The 19,001-nt window shown below is 37.9% G+C and overlaps 1 protein-coding gene across 3 annotated transcripts in view; it reads right to left on the bottom strand.

The window, feature by feature from the left end:
* The window catches only part of ZDBF2 (zinc finger DBF-type containing 2), a 30,314-nt gene extending 12,401 nt beyond the window's left edge, over nt 1-17,913 (bottom strand). The window contains exons 1-5 of one of the 3 annotated variants that reach the window (XM_045806584.2): nt 17,591-17,913; nt 12,909-12,961; nt 12,084-12,161; nt 10,955-11,057; nt 5,280-5,407 (exon numbers count right to left, since the gene is read on the bottom strand). In XM_045806584.2, coding sequence (XP_045662540.2) covers nt 5,280-5,407; nt 10,955-11,014 — 188 coding nt within the window. In that variant the 5' untranslated portion in view covers nt 11,015-11,057; nt 12,084-12,161; nt 12,909-12,961; nt 17,591-17,913. Of the gene's footprint in view, nt 1-5,279; nt 5,408-10,954; nt 11,058-12,083; nt 12,162-12,908; nt 12,962-17,312; nt 17,534-17,590 lie in introns of those variants that run through there. The other 2 variants (XM_045806583.2, XM_045806582.2) reach the window with 2 other exon arrangements.
* Nucleotides 17,914-19,001: the final 1,088 nt, after the last annotated feature.

The raw sequence follows: 19,001 nt of genomic DNA, 5'->3' as shown, positions 1-19,001 counted from the left end.
ATTCACAAATGTTAGCTATTATTTAACACACTGTTGGGTTTTTTTAAGTTTTTATTTAAATTCCAGTTAGTTAACATACAGTGTAATATTGGTTTCAGGTGTACAATATAGTGATTCAACACTTCCATACAATGCTCGGTGCTCATCACAAGTGCCCTCCTTAATCCCCATACCTGTTTCACCCATCCCCCACCCACCTCCCCTCTGGTAACCATCAGTTTGTTCTCTATAGTTAAGAGTCTATTTCTTGGTTAGCCTCTCTCTCTCTTTTTTTCCCTTTGCTCGTTTGTTTTGTTTCTTAAATTCCAAACATGAGTGAAATCATATAGTATTTGTCTTTCTGACTTATTTCACTTAGCATGATACTCTAACTCCATCCACATCATTACAAATGGCAAGATTTCATTCTTTTTTATGGCTGAATAATATTCCTCTGTGTGTGTGTGTACACACACATTTTCCTTATCCATTTATCAGTCAATGGACATTTGGGCTGTTTCCATAATTTGGCTATTGTAGATAATGCTGCCATACACAAAAATAAATTCAAGATGGATTAAAGTACTAAATAGGACACATGAAACCATTAAAATCCTAGAGGAGAACACAGGCAGTAACCTCTTTGACATCGGCTGCAGCAACTTCTTCCTAGATGTCTCTGGAAAAATAAACTTTTGGGACTTCATCAAAATAAAAAGCTTCTGCACAGTGAAGAAAACAATCAACAAAACTAAAAGGCAACCTACCAAATGGGAGAAGATATTTGCCAATGACATATCTGATAGAGTTAGTATCCAAAATATAAAAGAACTAATAAAACTCAACACCCCCAAAACAAATAATCCAATTTAAAAAATGGGCAGAAGACATGAATAGACATTTTTCCAACGAAAACATACAGATGACTAACAGACACATGGAAAGATGCTCAACATCACTCATCATCAGGGAGTACAAATCAAAACTCCAATGAGATATCACCTGACACCTGCCAGGACGGCTAAAATCAGGGGTGTCTGGGTGGCTGAGTCAGTTAAGCGTCTGACTCTTGATTTCAGCTCAGGTCATGATCTCAGGGTCATGAGAGCAAGCCCTGCATCACGGTCTGTGCTGGGCGTGGAGCCTGCTTAAGATTCTCTCCCTCCCCCCCGAAAAAAAATTTTTTTTAAATGCCAAGAGGAGTCTAAGGAGACAAGTTAATGGAAATGGTTATCCCAGGTGGAAACTTGAAACAGAAAAAGACATTACGTAAAAACTAAGAACAGCTGAATTAACTACAGAACTTAGTTAATGTATTAATGTTGGTTCATTAATTGTTAACAAATGGGCCATACTAATGAAAGTTTTTAGTAACAGGGAAACTACATGGAAAGGGTATCTAGGAACTCTCTGTACTACTTTCTCAAGTTTTCTGTTGATCTAAAACTGTCCTATTAAAAATAAATGAGTTTTTAGGGGCGCCTGGGTGGCGCAGCGGTTAAGCGTTTGCCTTCGGCTCAGGGCGTGATCCCGGCGTTGTGGGATCGAGCCCCACATCAGGCTCCTCTGCTAGGAGCCTGCTTCTTCCTCTCCCACTCCCCCTGCTTGTGTTCCCTCTCTCGCTGGCTGTCTCTATCTCTGTCGAATAAATAAATAAAATCTTAATAAATAAATAAATGAGTTTTTAAAAAACAGATTAACACCTAAAAGACCTTTATTAAATATTTTTCAATTTGAGAGATGCTTCAATCATGTAAGAGAAATGTATACATGCGTTAGCCATGTGCAACTATTTTTTAACATGTCATAAGTATCATTATTTATTTCCCATAAAAATTTATCATAATTAACACTAAAAGAACATTTTTTGGTATTTGTAAAATTAAAAAGTTAACCCAGATACCAGAATAATATGATAGGACAAAAAAAATTCCAGAATGTTTCACTCTTCTGAATTCTTATCAATAAAACTGCAGTACAATTACCACTTTACCCTAGTTTTTCAGAACCCTAGAAGATCATCTCCATTTATTTGTCTTAATGACGAACACAACATTCTCAAAATAAAATTAATCCTGCAATGTTTGGCAAAGAAAAGGAAGTAAGGCAGAATCATAAAATAAAACAATTAGGCAAAATCCCAAAAAAGTTAGGAATCACCATCTAGATGGTTTGATTTGCATCTGTATTTGCGTGTGGTTCAAATTAACAACTAAATCACAATCTGTATTTCTACTCATTTTAAACTAATTTCACAACAAAAAAGCCCTCTTAAAATCTAACCATTAAAGATTAAAAACTCTCTCTTCTATATAATTCTTGTGCTAAATTTTTGAAATCTATAAAAAAAATTAAAAACTACATACCAAATCTATGATATGTGATCAAAATGGAAACCTCACACTTTTACGTCTTCCACCAAAAAAAGAATTAGTAGATACAAATTAACTAAATGAGCACTTAATTCAGGAAGAAAGTAATCAAATCCCCCCCCACCCAGGAAATTTGAGGAAACTAGTTAGGAAAAAGAAAAACCAATAAATAGAAAACAAAAATAAAGCAAGAGCTGATTTTCAGGAAGGCTAAAATAATAGAAAAACCTACAATGTCTAGATAAGGGGGGAGAGAAGAAATTTTTTAAAATATACTCTATGATTTAGAATGCTTATAAACATAAATAATGTGTTAGCATGGGATTAAAAAAACTCAAGGTAAGAAAATGGAATTCAAAATCAGATATACTGATGGGAATACAGATACAGATATGCAAATAGAGGAATTCAGTTTCTGTTACAGGTGACATTTTTTTGTTTTTAAAGTAATCCCCACACCCAACGTGGGGCTCAAACACACACCCAGGAGATCAAGAGTCGCATGCTCCACCCACTGAGCCAGCCAGGCGCCCTTACAGGTGACATTTTATATCAGCGGAGATAATTACTATAAGTTTACAACAACAACAAAAAATTAGAAGTCCTACCTCACACCACACATGATAACAAATTCCAGGAAGATTAAAAACATTTAAAAGCAGAAATAAGGACATGAAGAAAAAGACATGAAAGAAGCCATAAAGGAAAATTCCCCTTACACCTAATTATGTCAAAATGTTTAATTTCTATACAGTAAAAGACAATACACACAGATGAAAGACACATGACAGGTGCCTGGAAAATAATTATAACATACTTAAAATACAAATAAAATATATTTATTTTCTATAAATATTGCATACAAATCCAAAATATATAAACAATTCAATAGAAAACCAGACGTCTACAATCCATAAGATAAACATATGGCTAATAAACCTATATAAAGACATGTTCTCTTTTACTCTTAAGTAAATAAAGGCTAATGAAGGGATACCCTTTTTTGGCCTATTACGTTATGGGGGGTAAAAAGAAGTTGCTAATCCCAGTGTTAGCAAGAGCGACAGAAAATGAGCAGGCTCACAGACTACTGGTGTGTATGTATGTTATATAAATTGTATATAAATTGGCATAGCCTTCTAGGAAGCCTCTCAAGAACTTTAAAGTTCCACACACAACTTGAGCAACAAAATAAGTAACAGTGAAGGATTAAAACCCACAGAAGACGCAGCCATGAGTTTATAATGGTATAAATAGATACTCGAATAAGTGAGGGAACAAGAAAGCTCTTCTTTATGAAGGCTAATTAATATACATAATAACTGTTTCAGGGAAGAATCATCAATTAACACTTACGATAAGTGGGTGGAAATAAGATGAGAAACGGTATTTATTTACATAGCCTCAAAGTACTTCTCCGCAAGTCTTATTAATTATAACGGGGAAAAGAGTAACATTATAGTAGAGAAATCACCTTAACTAAGTGATCCAAGTTCACATCACCAGCCAGGAGACATGGCAACATCATGGGTCTCTTTAATACACTGAGAAGGGCACAACATCAATTTTAATTTATTCTTGTTCCAAATGCATAATCTAAGTTTAATCATGAGAAAATGTCAGGCATACTCCAATTTGTGGAGATCCTACAAAATAACTGGCCAGCAGTGTCCAAGGTTTGAAAGCAAAGACTGAGGAACTGTTCCTGATTAAGGGTGTCTGAGGAGACGGGGCAATGAAATGCCACGTGTGAATCTGGACTGAACCCTGGTCCCAGCAAAAGGGTATTAGTAAGACAACGGACAAAATCTGAATAAGGACTATGAACAGTATGGCATCCATGTAATTTCATGGATTTGGCCATTGTACTGTCATTATTTTAGATTTAACATCTGAAGAAGTCAGGGGAAAGTGATATAGGAATTCCTTGTACCAGTTTTGCGACTTTTTTGTAAACCTGAAATTATTCCAAAATGAAATTCAGGTTAAAAAATAAAAAATATTTTTTAAGCCCCAGAAACTTTGGCCCAGAAGTTCAAGTTTGAGGACTCTATACCACAGAAACAGCTGCATGTACAAATATGTCTGGTGAAGCATTGCTTATAAAAGCAATAAACTGGAATTTTATACTGACCCCAAAATAGTCTATCTTTCCAACAGCTAAGAAAGAGCATTTATTTTTTAAACTTTTTTCCCATTTAAACTTTTTCCCCATTTGCTAAATTCTGGGTTGCGACTTGCAACAGCAAAGCATTCAAGAAGTTTATCCTTTTTCCACTGCCTGTGCTTATCTCAACCATTCCGTGCAGATATCCTAATAATCTGTTTTGCTTTATCTCATAAGTTATAGCTGCAAATCTGCACACAGTACTTAATCTAATCTTCTAGCAACGTTTTCCTTGACACAGGACATTAACTCTTAAATGTTATCAAATATTTATTTTTATTAAAATAACCAAAACATTGATACAAGAGAAAGCTATCAAGACACTGACAGATCATTAAAAAGCCAATTGTAATTGATATCTCTTCTACCCAGTCGGCGAATAATTCAGAGAAGGTGGAACTGACTTGGTTTTTACTTACTCTGCGGCAGTCACCAGCTTGTCCGTTCCCATTTTCCCCCAGCATCTTCCCCTGCTGAATCTTACGGCATATTTAATAGAACACCTTAATGATGTATAACTATTTATTGACCTAAGACTTTTATTTAGAAAAAAGCCTGGCGTGATCCATATCTTTTATAGTAAAATTTCTTATTTAAGCTAGAAAAGATTTTTAAGTAACAGCAAAGAGAAGTTACTATAAAATTTCACTTTACATTCCTTAATGAAAAGACTCATTTAAGAAGTACTAGAAAGTCCACACAAACATCGACTGTAACATACAATAACTCTGTCCTAACAGAATTCCACTCAACCTCTTTACCTGCTTTCTTGAGAATGATACGGGTGGTGCCGGAGCACGTCCTGCAAGAAACGCTCCATCAGGCTAGTGGTGCCCATCCGCTGTCGATTCTGTGTGGTCAAGTATCTGTGCTGAGCACTGGACATATGCTATTAAAGAGAAAAAATACACTAAATAGTTTTAAACAGGTAATACTCACTAGGAGTGAGAGTTTCACAAATGGATTCATTTAGATACTGCTGGTAGAAGTATAAATTGATAGAGCCTTTCTGCAAAGCAATTCTAAAATGTGTATCTAAAAACCACAGAAGTATCTTTCCCTTGGATATAGTAATTACATTTCTCCAAATCTCTCCTAAGGAAATCCTCTTAAATGTGGATGATTTATGCAAAAAAAACGATGCTTATCACAGCTTAACAACAACAACAAAAACTGGAAATCTCCAAAGTGTCTAATGGTAAAATCTATAACATGACCTAAGATTTAATACTATGCAGCTGTCTAAAATAATATGATAAAATAATACGAAAAATTTTACATAACATGGAGAAATGTTAGGTATTGAGAGAAAAATGGGATGCAAAAATCACACGTATGCTTTTACCTGAAACTGTGGTTTTAAAATGTACAAACTAAACTAAACTAAACTAAAATAAACAGACAAATCAATGGAAGAAAACAGACCAAAATCATGAGTTATTTACAACAATTTAATAGCATGTTTTCATTTAACAATACCTAGGGAAAGTCATATTGTAAATATCATAGTTAAGATGCCAAAAGAACTTAAACCACGTTCCCACTATAACAACCCCTGGAATTCTCTCCTTCCACGTTGACTTCAGGGGTCTACTCTGCTGCTGTCTTAGCCCCAGTAACAATCTAAATTATGACAGTCCCAAGGTCCTCTGGCCTCAAAGCTCCCTACTGTCCAGTTCCCTAGCCTGCCTGGTTCATGAAGGAAACAAATGTTCAAGGAAACAAAGGTTCAATTAATATCCAACCTCATCCTCTCTCTGCCTCAGTAAAAATTTTACAAAGGCAACATGAACGGACAACTTTTGCACTGATACAAGCCACAGAAAACACCACACTATACATACCAGAAAGTGTCAGCTTCTTTAAATTTTCTGAATTGACATTTACATAAAGTGCACAAATGTATAGCTCAATAAATTATCACAAAATAAACACGTCTACAACCGTCTATCCATGAAAAACTAATGAGCACTCAGAAACCCTCTAATATCCCATATCAATCTAATATTCCTTTCCTCTTCTCCCAAATTAACTCTTATCTAGATTTTAACAATATAGACTAGGTATGAAAGTTTCTAAGTTCATATAAGTGTAGTCCTACAATGTATATACTCTTACATTCATCTTCTTTCACTCCACATCTGTAATACCTGACCATATTAGCTATAGTCCATTCGTTTTAATTTCTGTATAGTATCCCATCATATGAATATACCATATATTATTTATTCATTCCATTCTTGATGGACATTTGTGTCATTCGCAGCTCACAGCTGTTACAAATTAGGCTGCAAAATACCTTCTCATATGTGACTTTTGGCGCCCACGTGCATGCGTTTGTGTGGAGCATATTACTCAAGGTGGAACTTCTGGTCGTGAGGTTTGCACGTGCTCAGCTTTAGTACCCTCTGTTGACTAGTCTTCCAAAGTGGCTGTACCGATTTGTACCCTCCCCAGCAATGTAGCATAGTTTCCATTCCTCTCTCTCCTCACCAACACTTGCCATTGTCAGTCTCTTAATTTTAGCTCCTAAAGAGGGGGGTTCATGTTAGATCACTGTTGCTTTAATTTGCAATTCTTGTGATAGCTTTTCATTTTTCTGGCCACCTGGATATCTTCTTTTACAGTGTGTCCAAGTCTCTTCCTGTTTTTCAAGTGCATGTTCTTTTTTTTTTTTTTTTTAATGAATTGCAGAAATTATTTATTCTGGACATGAGCTCTTTGTTCAATTACATGTGTTTCAAGTATCATTCTCTGGCTTACCTTTTCACTTTCTTTTCTTTTGGGTGGGGTGTTCAGCAAGTTTATTTTGTGTTTGTGTGTGTGCGTACGCATGAGGCACACACACGTAAATCCATAGCTTTCCCAGGAATAGTTACAGGGCACTTTTCCACTTTCTTAATCATTCCAATTTACCAACTTTTTTTCTTTGTCGGTGCTTTCTGTTACCAGTTTAAGAAATCTCTCCCTACCTCAAAATCATGGAGATTTTCTATTGATTTCTAGAAGCTTTATTGTTTTACCTACAATATTTACATCTACCATCTACTTGGAACTGACTTTTGTATCCAGGATGATTTAGTAATAAGAGTTTCATTTCTTTTTCTCCATATGGATAGCCAATTGACTGAGTACCATTTACAGAGAAATTCCTGTCCTCACCATTCTTTAGCAACACATTTGTCATAAATCAAATATCCACATGTCTGTTTCTGGAGTTCCTGGTTTATTTCCATAATCTTTCTAACTTTGAACCATTGTCTTAAAGACTGTAGTTTAGTAGTAAATTTGGATATTTATTACTTCTGAGTTTGTTCTTCTTCAAAATTATCCTGGTTCTTCTTAGCCTTTTGCATATACATACATATTTTTAGAATTGGCTTAATTTTCATTAAACACAGAATTTTTCTGGAATTTTGTTTGGAATTTCACTGAATCAATATATACGTTTGGGGAGAAATGACATGTTTATAATACTGATTTTCTCAATCCATGAACACGGTATATCACACCAATTATTTAATTTTTCTTAAATTTCTCTTTATGTTTATACTTTTCTATATAAAAGACTTATACATATTTTGTTATATTTATTCCTGAAGAGTTGATTTTCTTTGATGCTATTGTAATAAGCATCTTTTTAAAATCTCATTTTCTGTGTGGCGTTGGATATAAAAATACAATTTCTTTTTATGTGGCCCAAGAAGCTTTTTAAACTCACTTACCAAAAAAAATTTAAAAATAAACTCACTTATCAATTTTAACAGTTTACCTAGATATCTTTAGGATTTTCTATGTCCACAATCACACTGTGTACAAATAACAGTTTTGTTTCTTTTTATCTAATCTTTGTCGTTTTAATTTCTTTTCCTTTCCTTATTTCCCTGGCTACAATCTCCAATAAAATATTAAATGTAGTTTTTAATTCAAGCACCAAGTCTATTTTCACTTAATATTCTACGGGCATATTTGGATTTAATCTTTGTTTTTATTTTTAAACTGTTTTTTATTATTCTTGCCTATCCGATGTCCCTATTTCTCTTCTTTCTTGCCTTCTTGTGGATTGCTTTTTATTATTCCAAGTTTTCCCTTTCTGTTAACTTGGCAGTTAGTTATAAGCTAGGCTCTTTTTCTAGTCTATTAGTGGTAACAGATTATAACAAGCAGCACTGACCTACCAAGATCTAAAATTACTTGTTACTTTTACTCTCTTCTTGAGCAAGGACTTAACTTGATTTACTCTTTCCAGTTTCCATGCCATTGTTGTCAATCGCTCCTACAAGATACTATTCATTTAAATCACCTACCACCTTTCCATTGATCTTCATGCCTTCCCATCTCTCTCTGAGCTTCCAACTGGAATCATTTTCCTTCTATCTGAAGAACTCTTTCTAGGATTTCCTTCAGTAAAGGGTCTGCTGCCGACAAATTCCCTTAATTTTTGTTTTCTGAAAATATTTCTATTTCACCTTTTTTTTCAAGGAAGTATTTCTTAAGCACAGAATTCTAAGAGGGTAGCTGTAGTCTATCTTTTGGTTTCCATTGTTTCTGTTAAACATTCACCTAGATCTGGGCCCTATATTTCTTCACTGCCTTAAAAGTTCTCCAAAGCCATGAAATTTACCCATTTTCTTATTTATTTAAGCCTTTATACTTAGCACAAATTACTTCGACTATCATCAACAGTCTTTTTTGTCTAATGCTTGAGTATCCAAAGATCGAAAAATTATTTTAAACCTTAAGAAAAAAGTTAGATTACTGAATAGAGCTTGTACTTAAAGATTTAGTAGGTTTTATTAATATCAAAAGTTCAACAAATAATATTCCAGTCAAGTGATGCTATAATTTATCAATCGCGACAGAAACACTAAAGAAAGCTTTGAGATTTATCACCTGCTGCCTCTTGTTTATAACCAGCATCAGAAAGTATTTTTTTTGTAAAAAGGCAGAGATGTGGAAATCACAATAGAAACTTTGCCTTAGTATGAATTTAAATGATGACTGTTGACAATTAAACAAAACAAATGCCACTGAACAGCTGAACTTTTACTTATTACAACTTGTCTTTGATATCACTTAAAACAGTTTATCAGATAAAACAGTTTAGCACTAAGAGGACCAGAGCTTTGTTATATTACTACTTCACCTATGACACAATTCCTCAGCTTAGACCCTGAAGAAAACCTTGAGACTCTTCCAAGTTAATAATCCCGGTCAGAAGACTACAGCTACTATTACCATGAATACTTATTTCAAAATGTCCATATACAATGCTTTACGAACCCTTCCAACAAAAAGAAAAGAAAGGAGCACCACTCAATTCATTCTGTGAAACCTCAATACCAAAACCAAAGACTCCCAAGAAAAGAAAGCTACAGACAATATCCCTTATGAATACAGATGTAAAAATCCTCCACAAAATGCCGGCAAACCAAATCCAGCAACATACAGAAGGATTAAACACCATGACCAACTGGGATTTAGCCCAGGGATGCAAAATTGGTTTAACAGCTAAAACTCAAATCAATATAATTGCTCAAGACTGAATTGAATCCCCCCGCCCCTCCAACCTGCCCAAATTCATATGTTGAAGTTTTAACTCCCAATGTGACTGTCATTGGAGACAGGGCTTCTAGGAGGCAATTAAAATCACAACATATATAAAAAAAAATTCCCCAAAAAGGAACCAAAGACCTAAATGTAAGAACAAAAACTATAAAATTCTTAGAGGAAAATACAAGGCATTAATCTTCATGACCTCAGATTAGGCAATCTTTTATGACACCAAAAACACAAGCAAAAATAGGAGGGGGGAAAAGCTACATTTAACTACAGCAAAACGTAAAAGATTTGTGCGTGAAAGCATACACTTCAAAGTCCTTCCCTTATTCTGTAATGTCTTCTAGAATCTAATCCTCTGAATTCTTCACCTCTCACTTAACACCCGCCCTCCACCTGACCAGCACCGTGGTCGGTTGGCTGCTGGCTTCGGGTTAGCACCCTACCCACCGTCTACCTTGGGGTCTCTGTCTTTGTTCTCTCTCCCCTCTACCTAGAAATTCTTCCCCCAGAGATAGGCATGCCTGCATCCCACACTTCATTCAAATCTCAACTCAAATGTCACTTCCTTCACCTCGCCTGGCCACCCCTGCTAAAACTGCACTCTCTTCTATTTTCCTCATAACATTTATCCCAATCTGACATATTCTGTACCCACGTTTATATAACTATTTATTTTCTGTCTTACCACACAACAAAGTAAGCTTCATGAAAAAGGGGACTGGATCTGTTGATAGTCATATCCTGGCAACCCTGAACAGTGTCTACCAACTAGAAGATTCACAACATGATCTGCTCAGTGGATGAATAAATGAATTGAAGGTATTAAACAAACGAGGTCTTCTGAGGTAGAAGCCCGTCAGCAGGGCGCGCTCACCTGTTCCAGGCTGTTATAGCGCACGCAGCAATAGCTGCAGTACCCTTGTCTGCTCTGCATGGTGAACAACCGGTCAAGCGGCTACTGTCCCGGAATACTCACACTGAAAAGGAGAGAAATGGCAAAAACGCAATCATTCCTTACTACCATGAGCAAAACTGATAATATCAGAGAACAGAAATGCATTCCTGAGTCCGACCCACTCTTATTCCTAATAATTATGAAATTCCATAAGGCTGCCGTGAGCTACTGAATACATCAGTAACCCTGGAGTAGATAGGAAGGCTGCGCATCTTCTTCTCTCTCTCTCTCTCTCTTTTTTTTAAAGATTTATTTATTTGACAGAGAGAGAGCGCGAGCACAAGCAGGGGAGTCTGCGAAGCAGACTCCCTGTTACACCTAACGTCTAATTCTGTCATGAGAATATGCGTGTACTTTCCGCTTAATCCACAAATGGGCAGATTTTAAAATAAATTATCTGACAGAGTTGCTAAAAATCAAAATAACAAATAATTCGTGTCTGAAACACAAGACACTTCTCTTCTGACAACCACATAATCCAAATTAAATACAAGGAATTTTTCCCAATCGATGAAATGAGACTTCTCTACAAATAAAAAAGTTTCCAAGGTCCTACCCCTTAAAACGATAACCCTTCAACATTACATACTGCAGTGGTTCACAAGCCAGGCTAAGTATCAAAATCATTCCCCAAAATTCTGACTTAGTAGGGCTGAGACAAAGCCTAGAATTCAGAATTTTTTTAATTCCCCAAGTAATTTTGATACACAGCCAATTTACTCAGTGACACAAAGTGTTTACAATTAATGATTATTTTAAGTAATAAATACAATTTCAGGTTTTTGGCTGTGTTTTGTTAAAGTGAAAACAGAATTGTAAGAAATAAATTCATCAAGTTTTAATTCTAATTATTTTAAACATTCTTGTCTGTTGGAGAATATGTGACAGAATGATCCTATAATGTGTTGAGTATTTCGGATAAGATGATCCTGCAACACAAAAAGTTTACTCATTAAAATCAACCTTTAAAAATGAAATCACAGCCTTAAAAATCAATGAAAACAGAAGAGCTTTATTAAATCAAAATGCTACCATAACATTCACTTACCTGTTACGCCTAATTATGAGAAACTCTGACTTTCTGACTTCCACGCTTACGGGGAAAATAAATCAATTAACCCAGCCTCTGAAATAGAGAATATATAAAAATTGACTTCCTTAAAATTTGGTCTTTTTTCCATTATTTTACTTCATTTATTAACCTGAAGCAACAAAATGAAACAAGCTTTAGTTGTATTTATAGATATGGCAGTTTTCAGGCTGAGAGAACCCTAGCACTTACACCTGAACTTTGAAAATCATAAAGTAACAAACTTTTTAGTGCTTTATTCAAAATATACTTAAAACAATCATTGAGCGAAAGGCAAAGTTAAAGTATGAGTCTAATATCACACACAAAATTGAACTCCTTTTTTTCTGATCTGCAACACTTACAGCCTTCATTCCCCATTTTTATTTCCCACTCCCATTCCGCATTACTATATGACATTTCTAAAACATTTCTATCATCTCATGTCACATACATGCCATTATGACCATGAGCTACAATGACTCAGAAGCACCGGATGGGCATTTTTAAAACTTTGCATGCTAGGAACCCCACCTGAAAAACCTACTGAATCAAAATCGCCTGGCGGGGAGCCAGGCACATGCACATTACGCATATTTAAAATGCTCTAAGGTGGTTCTGAGATAGGCTGAAGCAAGTACATAAGTCGTCATTTTTTATGTACTAATAAAGTTCTTACTTATTAAAGGGATCATTTCTTTGGGGTCTGGGATTATATTACTTTTCATGACCGAATGGGTCTTTTAATACCAATTCTGAATTCTACCGGTACAGGGTATTTTCATAAAGTAACAAATCACCTACCTTGAGCAGGAAAGAGCAGGTATTACATCAGCTGTATTAGTCCTGGCAAACATCTGTAAATTAAAGCAATTAAAAAAAAAAAAAGATAAGCCCCCTAAGTATCTACCATTGGCCAAGTAAGTACCCCCAAGTCATAGATAAGCCTGAAAAATAGCACAATTATGTTTCGAAGGTAGAAAAAGAGATTAACTTTTGAACACAAAGCACTTTACATACTATGACTCACTGAATCCCACATGACCTGCTAAGATGCTCTGGAGCAGAGTAACCGTGACGCCCCCCCCCCCCCTCGTATAACCCACCATCATGCATTTCACATCTCTGGGTTCCAGGAACAAGCCGCTGCAAAAGAATGAACTGGATCTCTGGTAAGGTTAAGAACAAAGATGCTCTAACCCCCTATGAGAAATGTTCGGGGGAAATGTTTGAAAGAAATATTTACATGAAATTAACTTTGGGTCCTGGACTAACCACACAACTCTGCTCCTGTGTTAGTTTCAATGAAAAACCCTGACAATTCTTTATCATCTATCTCTATCAATTGACAATTAAGCCAAATATCAGTTTTTCTTATTCTTCCACATTATTGTTGGCAGTGTGTTGTCCCTTACTCAGAATCATTGGTTAACTAAAAATTCCAACACTTGGATTCAAAAGAGCTGGTGACAGCATTGTATTATCAAAGAATAAATATTTAGCACCTACCCTGTGCAGAGTTCCAAGCTAGAAGCTTTAACGGATAGAAAGAGACAAGCCTTCTTGCTCTCAAGAAGTTTTAAATGGCATTAGGAAATGAATGAAAAATACCAGGCAGTATCTGAGAAATGCACAAATAATAAGTGGCGAAATGTCACAGTGGATATGGTTTTTCAACCGGACATTGGAAAATGGGTAGGATTTGCTTAAACAAAGATCAGGAAAAAATATTCCAAGTAACAAAGAAGAAAAGCACAAAAGCAAGAAAGCGAAGGTACATTTAGAGATAGTAAACTGACAAGTTCAGCTGGAGCTGATTTCACTTAAAAATTTAAGGGGCAAAAAAGCAAGAAAAGTAGATTCAGTTTCAACATGATTGTATTTAAAAGAAAACTTGAGAATTTAGACTACATATTTAGGCAGTGTGGATATTCTTCTGAAAAGCAGTATGTGCAGAGAGCCTTAAGAAAATTTTGGAACAGAATTTAAGAAAATTCTGGGACAATGGTTCTTCCCTCTTCAAAGGAGCTTTTCACAGGGTAAGTTAAAATATTCAGTACCATTTTCCAGACTACTGGAGAATCAGTTAATATCCAAAATATCCAAATTCAAAGGATCAGTATTAGAGCAAAGACTTAGTCTCATTTATGCTTGCAAATTAGGAAAACACACATTAATTTTTTTCTTTAAAAAATTACTTTTATTAATTTTTGTCACGAAAATTTTTATTATGGTACAATTAAAAAAACGAAGAGCATAAAAATCAGTCATAATCCCACTACCCACCATTAATATTCATCATATATTCTTTGTTCTAAACGTGTTTTTACAAAAATGGAATGGTCCTGCACAGTCTACTCTATAGCTTCCTCTCTCACTTAACCATATGTGATGAGCACCTCTATATATTATATATGATTCCAAAACACAATCTTTAATATTGCACAGCATTTTACCCGTGTAAGACAAAAGCCCTCTTATCTGACAAGATAAGAGCTAGCTGTCGGTGAGTTAACTATTTAAAAATTAGTAAGAGGATTTTAAAAACACAGACACACATCATCAATATTTTGTCTAACCTAAGATACACAAATGAATGTATATTTGATTTAAGGTCAAGTTAAGCTTTTTGGTTTCCCTGAGGCTTTTTGTGGCTAGGACAGCTAGAGTTCCAAGTCATATTTTTTTTCATATTTTCATAAACCACATCATAATTTACCATCAACGAATTTTCACTTCGGTCCTCTAAAATAGAACAAGAACTTAAAAGACATTTCTAAAACTGAGAGCAATATTATGATTAACATTTAAGACTTCCCCCAACCTTCTACAATTGTCACACCCAATTAAGTACTCTTGCAATGGCGTTTTTCTTTTTTCTTTTTTTTGAGTGCAAAGGATTCAATTTATTTTTTATAAAAATAATAATGCTATACAAAAAGATAATGCTTACATTCTATTTCATTTGTTTATGAAACACTTAAAACTGCATAAACCGATGGGGGCCGTGAACAAAGACCTCTGAACTGCCTGTAGTGACTTCAACATAAATGTCTCAAAATTGCATTTTTTTTGGACTATTTCTTGCACACCTGAGATCGGTACCCACTGCAGAGATAAACACACTACTGAAATGAGTTCAGAGTTGTAGTGTGTGTTTCCCAAGCCGACTGCGGTATTTTGAAATAAGAGCTAACAAAATCCAGAATCCCTATGGAAATATTTTATCAACCGCCTAATAAGAGAGACACCAACTTAATATTAAATTTAAAAAGACAACAGAAAGGCTTTTGGTTTATTGAATAAGATCATCTAAATTACCTGTCTAGCAATAGGAAAACAATTGGGGAGCGATCACAAAACAATGGCCAAATGAAATAAAAAGACCATTTTAATTCAGTGTCCCTTTCCTTACGACATTAACTCATTTTCAACTTCCCACTTCTTTGGATTATCCGTCTTATGCATCTGGTAACAAGCATTATTCTGGACCCTCCATTCAGTCTTAATAAAATAATAATGGTTAACTTTTAGTGAATACTTAATCTGGGCTAGGCACTATGTCATCAATTTCATACACATTATCCCAGCTGAATAGCAAAAAGCCTTATGAAATTGGTGTCCAGGGAACTTCTACTTTACAAATCAGGAAACTGAGGTTTAGAGAGAAGCCGTATCTGGTTCCAGGTCACACACCAATAAGCAGTGTAGCGGGGATTTGACCCTAGGTCAATCTGAGCAGTTTATGCTCTTAACCTCTTCACTTCCATAAAACGCTTGTCTCTGTATTTTCAAGAATGCTAATTGATTGTTTTAATATTACGTGAAAACAAATAATTAGGAATGTAATTTGCTGCCATAAACACTGTCACATATTCCAAAGAAAAGAGTAAAGATAACATTTAGCTTAATTGCATCATTGCTCTCATTCTGAGATGAGTGCTGACAGTACCTTGGATTAGGGACTTTCAAACTTAATTAGCATGGCACAGAGGAAGAAATACATTTTATATCACAACCCAACACACACACGCAGTCACACATGCAACGCCACACTCACACGCATGCATCCCACACACGCACCAGCCCCCCCAACACACACACACGCAGTTAAAACAAAGCTTAGAAAATATCCTCACTACATGTAATGCATCCTGGTATTTTCTATGCCATCTTATTTCGTTAATTTCAAGTGCTAGCTATGACCCACAAAATTAATTTCACAATTCACTAATGGATGAAAACTGCAATTGAAAAAAACACTGCCTCACATTATTAAGCAGAACAGACAATATTTTACAGAAGATGGTTGTTACCCTGAATTCAGCTTTTTTCTATCCAATATCTTGGCCATTGCGGTGATACTTTGTCAAATCTCTAACGAGTTTTACTAAGGTTGGCCACTGGCCAAGGTGCAGGGAGAAGAAGAAAATTCTTGCCTTCCAGGCTTTGGGTCCAAATCAGTGCAAGTTAAGAAGGCAGTGGAAAGACGTTTATGCACTGATACAGAAAAAAGCCACAACGCATCAAACAAAAAAGGCAGACTACATTAGTATCCCCCTTTATGTAACACGAATATGCGTTTACGTACCCCAAATTGTTAATACTGACTCCCTTGAGGATGAAATTGCTATGGACTTTTTCAGTGGGCTTATTTTTTTTCCCTGATAGTATATAACTGCTGTAAAACAAATAAATACAATTCCATTCTGGGGGTAAAAAACCGTTTTAGTTCCTTGAGAGCCAGCATCTCGTTATGCATTTCTTCCCCGCGCTGCCAAAATCATCGCGACGGATAATGTTAGGAGCGGCAAAGGGCCTTCTCAGGAGCACGTAATAACGACGGCGTAATCTGCCCAGATTTACACAACTGTTGCACGACAATAGTAAAACGATCTTTCACACAAAAATCTAACGCTTCCAAAATAAATTCCAATCGTCAGAGACTGATAAAGGCCTAGGTCTGGGGACAGCTGGACACAGCGCAGGGCATTGGGGGAAGGGGATTTGTGGACAGGTGGCTCCGGATCTCGGCCCCACAGGTGCCCCCGCAAGTCCCCGCGGGTACAAAGCCCCAAATCCGACCTCCGCGGACAACCCCTCCCCACCGCCTAGCCCAAGGCCTCGTCCGCGGGCCCCTCCGACCCAGGGCCCCCGACAGAAGCACAAGGCAGCCTGCGCCCCACCTCCACCCCACGCCCCAGCCACCTCGATCCGGGCCCGGAGACGCCGGCCCCGCTCCTGCAGGAGGTGCAGAAAGGGAGTAGGGAGACGAGAAGCCGAGAAGGACCTGCGAGGCGGGTGCAGGAGCCGGGCGAGCTGTCCGGCCGTCCCTCGGGAGGAAGAAGGCGCCCGGGGCGCGAGGCAAGCAGGCCCCACCCCCGGCCGCGCGCACAGAGCCCGCGGGCGTCGCCCCGGCTGCGCGCCGCCTCGGCTCGGCCCGCCCCGCCCGCGCCCGCCGCGGTGCTCTGCGGCGCGGTTCTCACCTCCGCGGAGGCCTCCCGGATTCCTTCCGGGCCTGGGCGCAGGCCGAGGACCGGTGGGCGCGCTCCCTTCCTATTCCGGTTCCATGGCGGTGCCCGGACCCCCGGGCCGTCCAGGGCGCCGCGGCCGCCCGCTGCCTGCCGCCCGCAGCCCGCGGAGCCCGACAGTGGAGCCCGCGGCCTCTCCCGCCAGTGCGAGAGGAGAAGCAAAGTGCGAGCGTCACTCGCAAGCCCCGGGCCCCGAGTCACGACTCAGCCCACGTAGACATCCACTGGGAGCGTAGCGCTGCAGTCCTGATTGAGCTTTGACGTCAGGGAAGGTGCGAAAAACAGGGCCCCTTCTGACGCAGGAGCCGCGCACCGCCCCCTGCCCACCCCCGCCCCCGGCGCTGGAGCCCCCTTCCTCCCGCCCCCACCCTCCCCTCCGCCAGATCTTTTAAAGCGAACACTTCCTCCGGGGTCAGGGCCCCACTCGGGAGCTTGGAAAATCAAACCTGTTCTAACCAAAATGACTGGGCTCACGGCGGACTCGGGACGCCAGGCAGACACCAAGGTTTTAGCATATGAGGGCCCAGAGAGGAACTGCTTTGCCAATTCGCAGCCACATAGGAATCGGAGAAAAGCAAATGCGGCGGAGAGGGCTCGGCGTTGGCGCCGTTTGCGTGTGTTTGCCGCAGTGAGCTGCAGCAGACAAAAGCTGCTGTTTAATGAGAGCTTACTTCGTGCTCGGCACGGTGTGCCAGGTTTCTGCAAGCGTTCTTGCGCTTCAGGCTCAGGGCAAGCCTTGAGAGGACCCGACTAGAATCCTACTCTTCCCTTTCGACAAAGGAGAAAACTGAGGCTGCAGGACGTTAGGTATTGAAAGACCTCCCAGCACACGAAAGGGTTACAAATATTAACCAAAATCCCCTCAGTCATTCCATGGTATTCTGTACCCCCACTGCGAACGTGGTGCTGTGCCAAAACAGCGGACTGTAATGGGCAACACAAACCTGAATCCATTAAAATCTGTGATGAGGGAAATAATCATCCCTAAAATGGAGAGCCTCCAATGGGAGAGCTTCTGTTTTAGGTAAAAAGAATCTTAGAAGGAGCTACCTTGTTCTCTGGCTCTTGCTGTAATTATCATTACATTTTTTTTTATATGAGCTTAGGGACTTTGTCCCTTTTTTTCAAATTCTCCATTGCTTTTGCATCCATAGTTTCCATTGTTTGTGTATTACTCTGCTCTTGCCTTGCCCAGGACATCTTTCTGCTAATTTAAACCTGGGCTATTGCAACTATTTAGTTTATAACCCTATTTAGATTTTTTTAACACACCAAAAAAATACTGATTTCTAATAAGACAAGCTCTTTCCACATCCCAGCCTTGGAAATGGTGAAAGAAAACCTATTATACATTAACCCATCCACC

Source organism: Ursus americanus, chromosome 1 (assembly GCF_024610735.1).
Source record: "Ursus americanus isolate L20-20 chromosome 1, mUrsAme1.1.p, whole genome shotgun sequence".
NCBI lineage: Eukaryota > Metazoa > Chordata > Mammalia > Carnivora > Ursidae > Ursus > Ursus americanus.
Note: the sequence above shows the minus strand (reverse complement) of the source record. Positions and strands in the feature narration are given on the sequence as shown.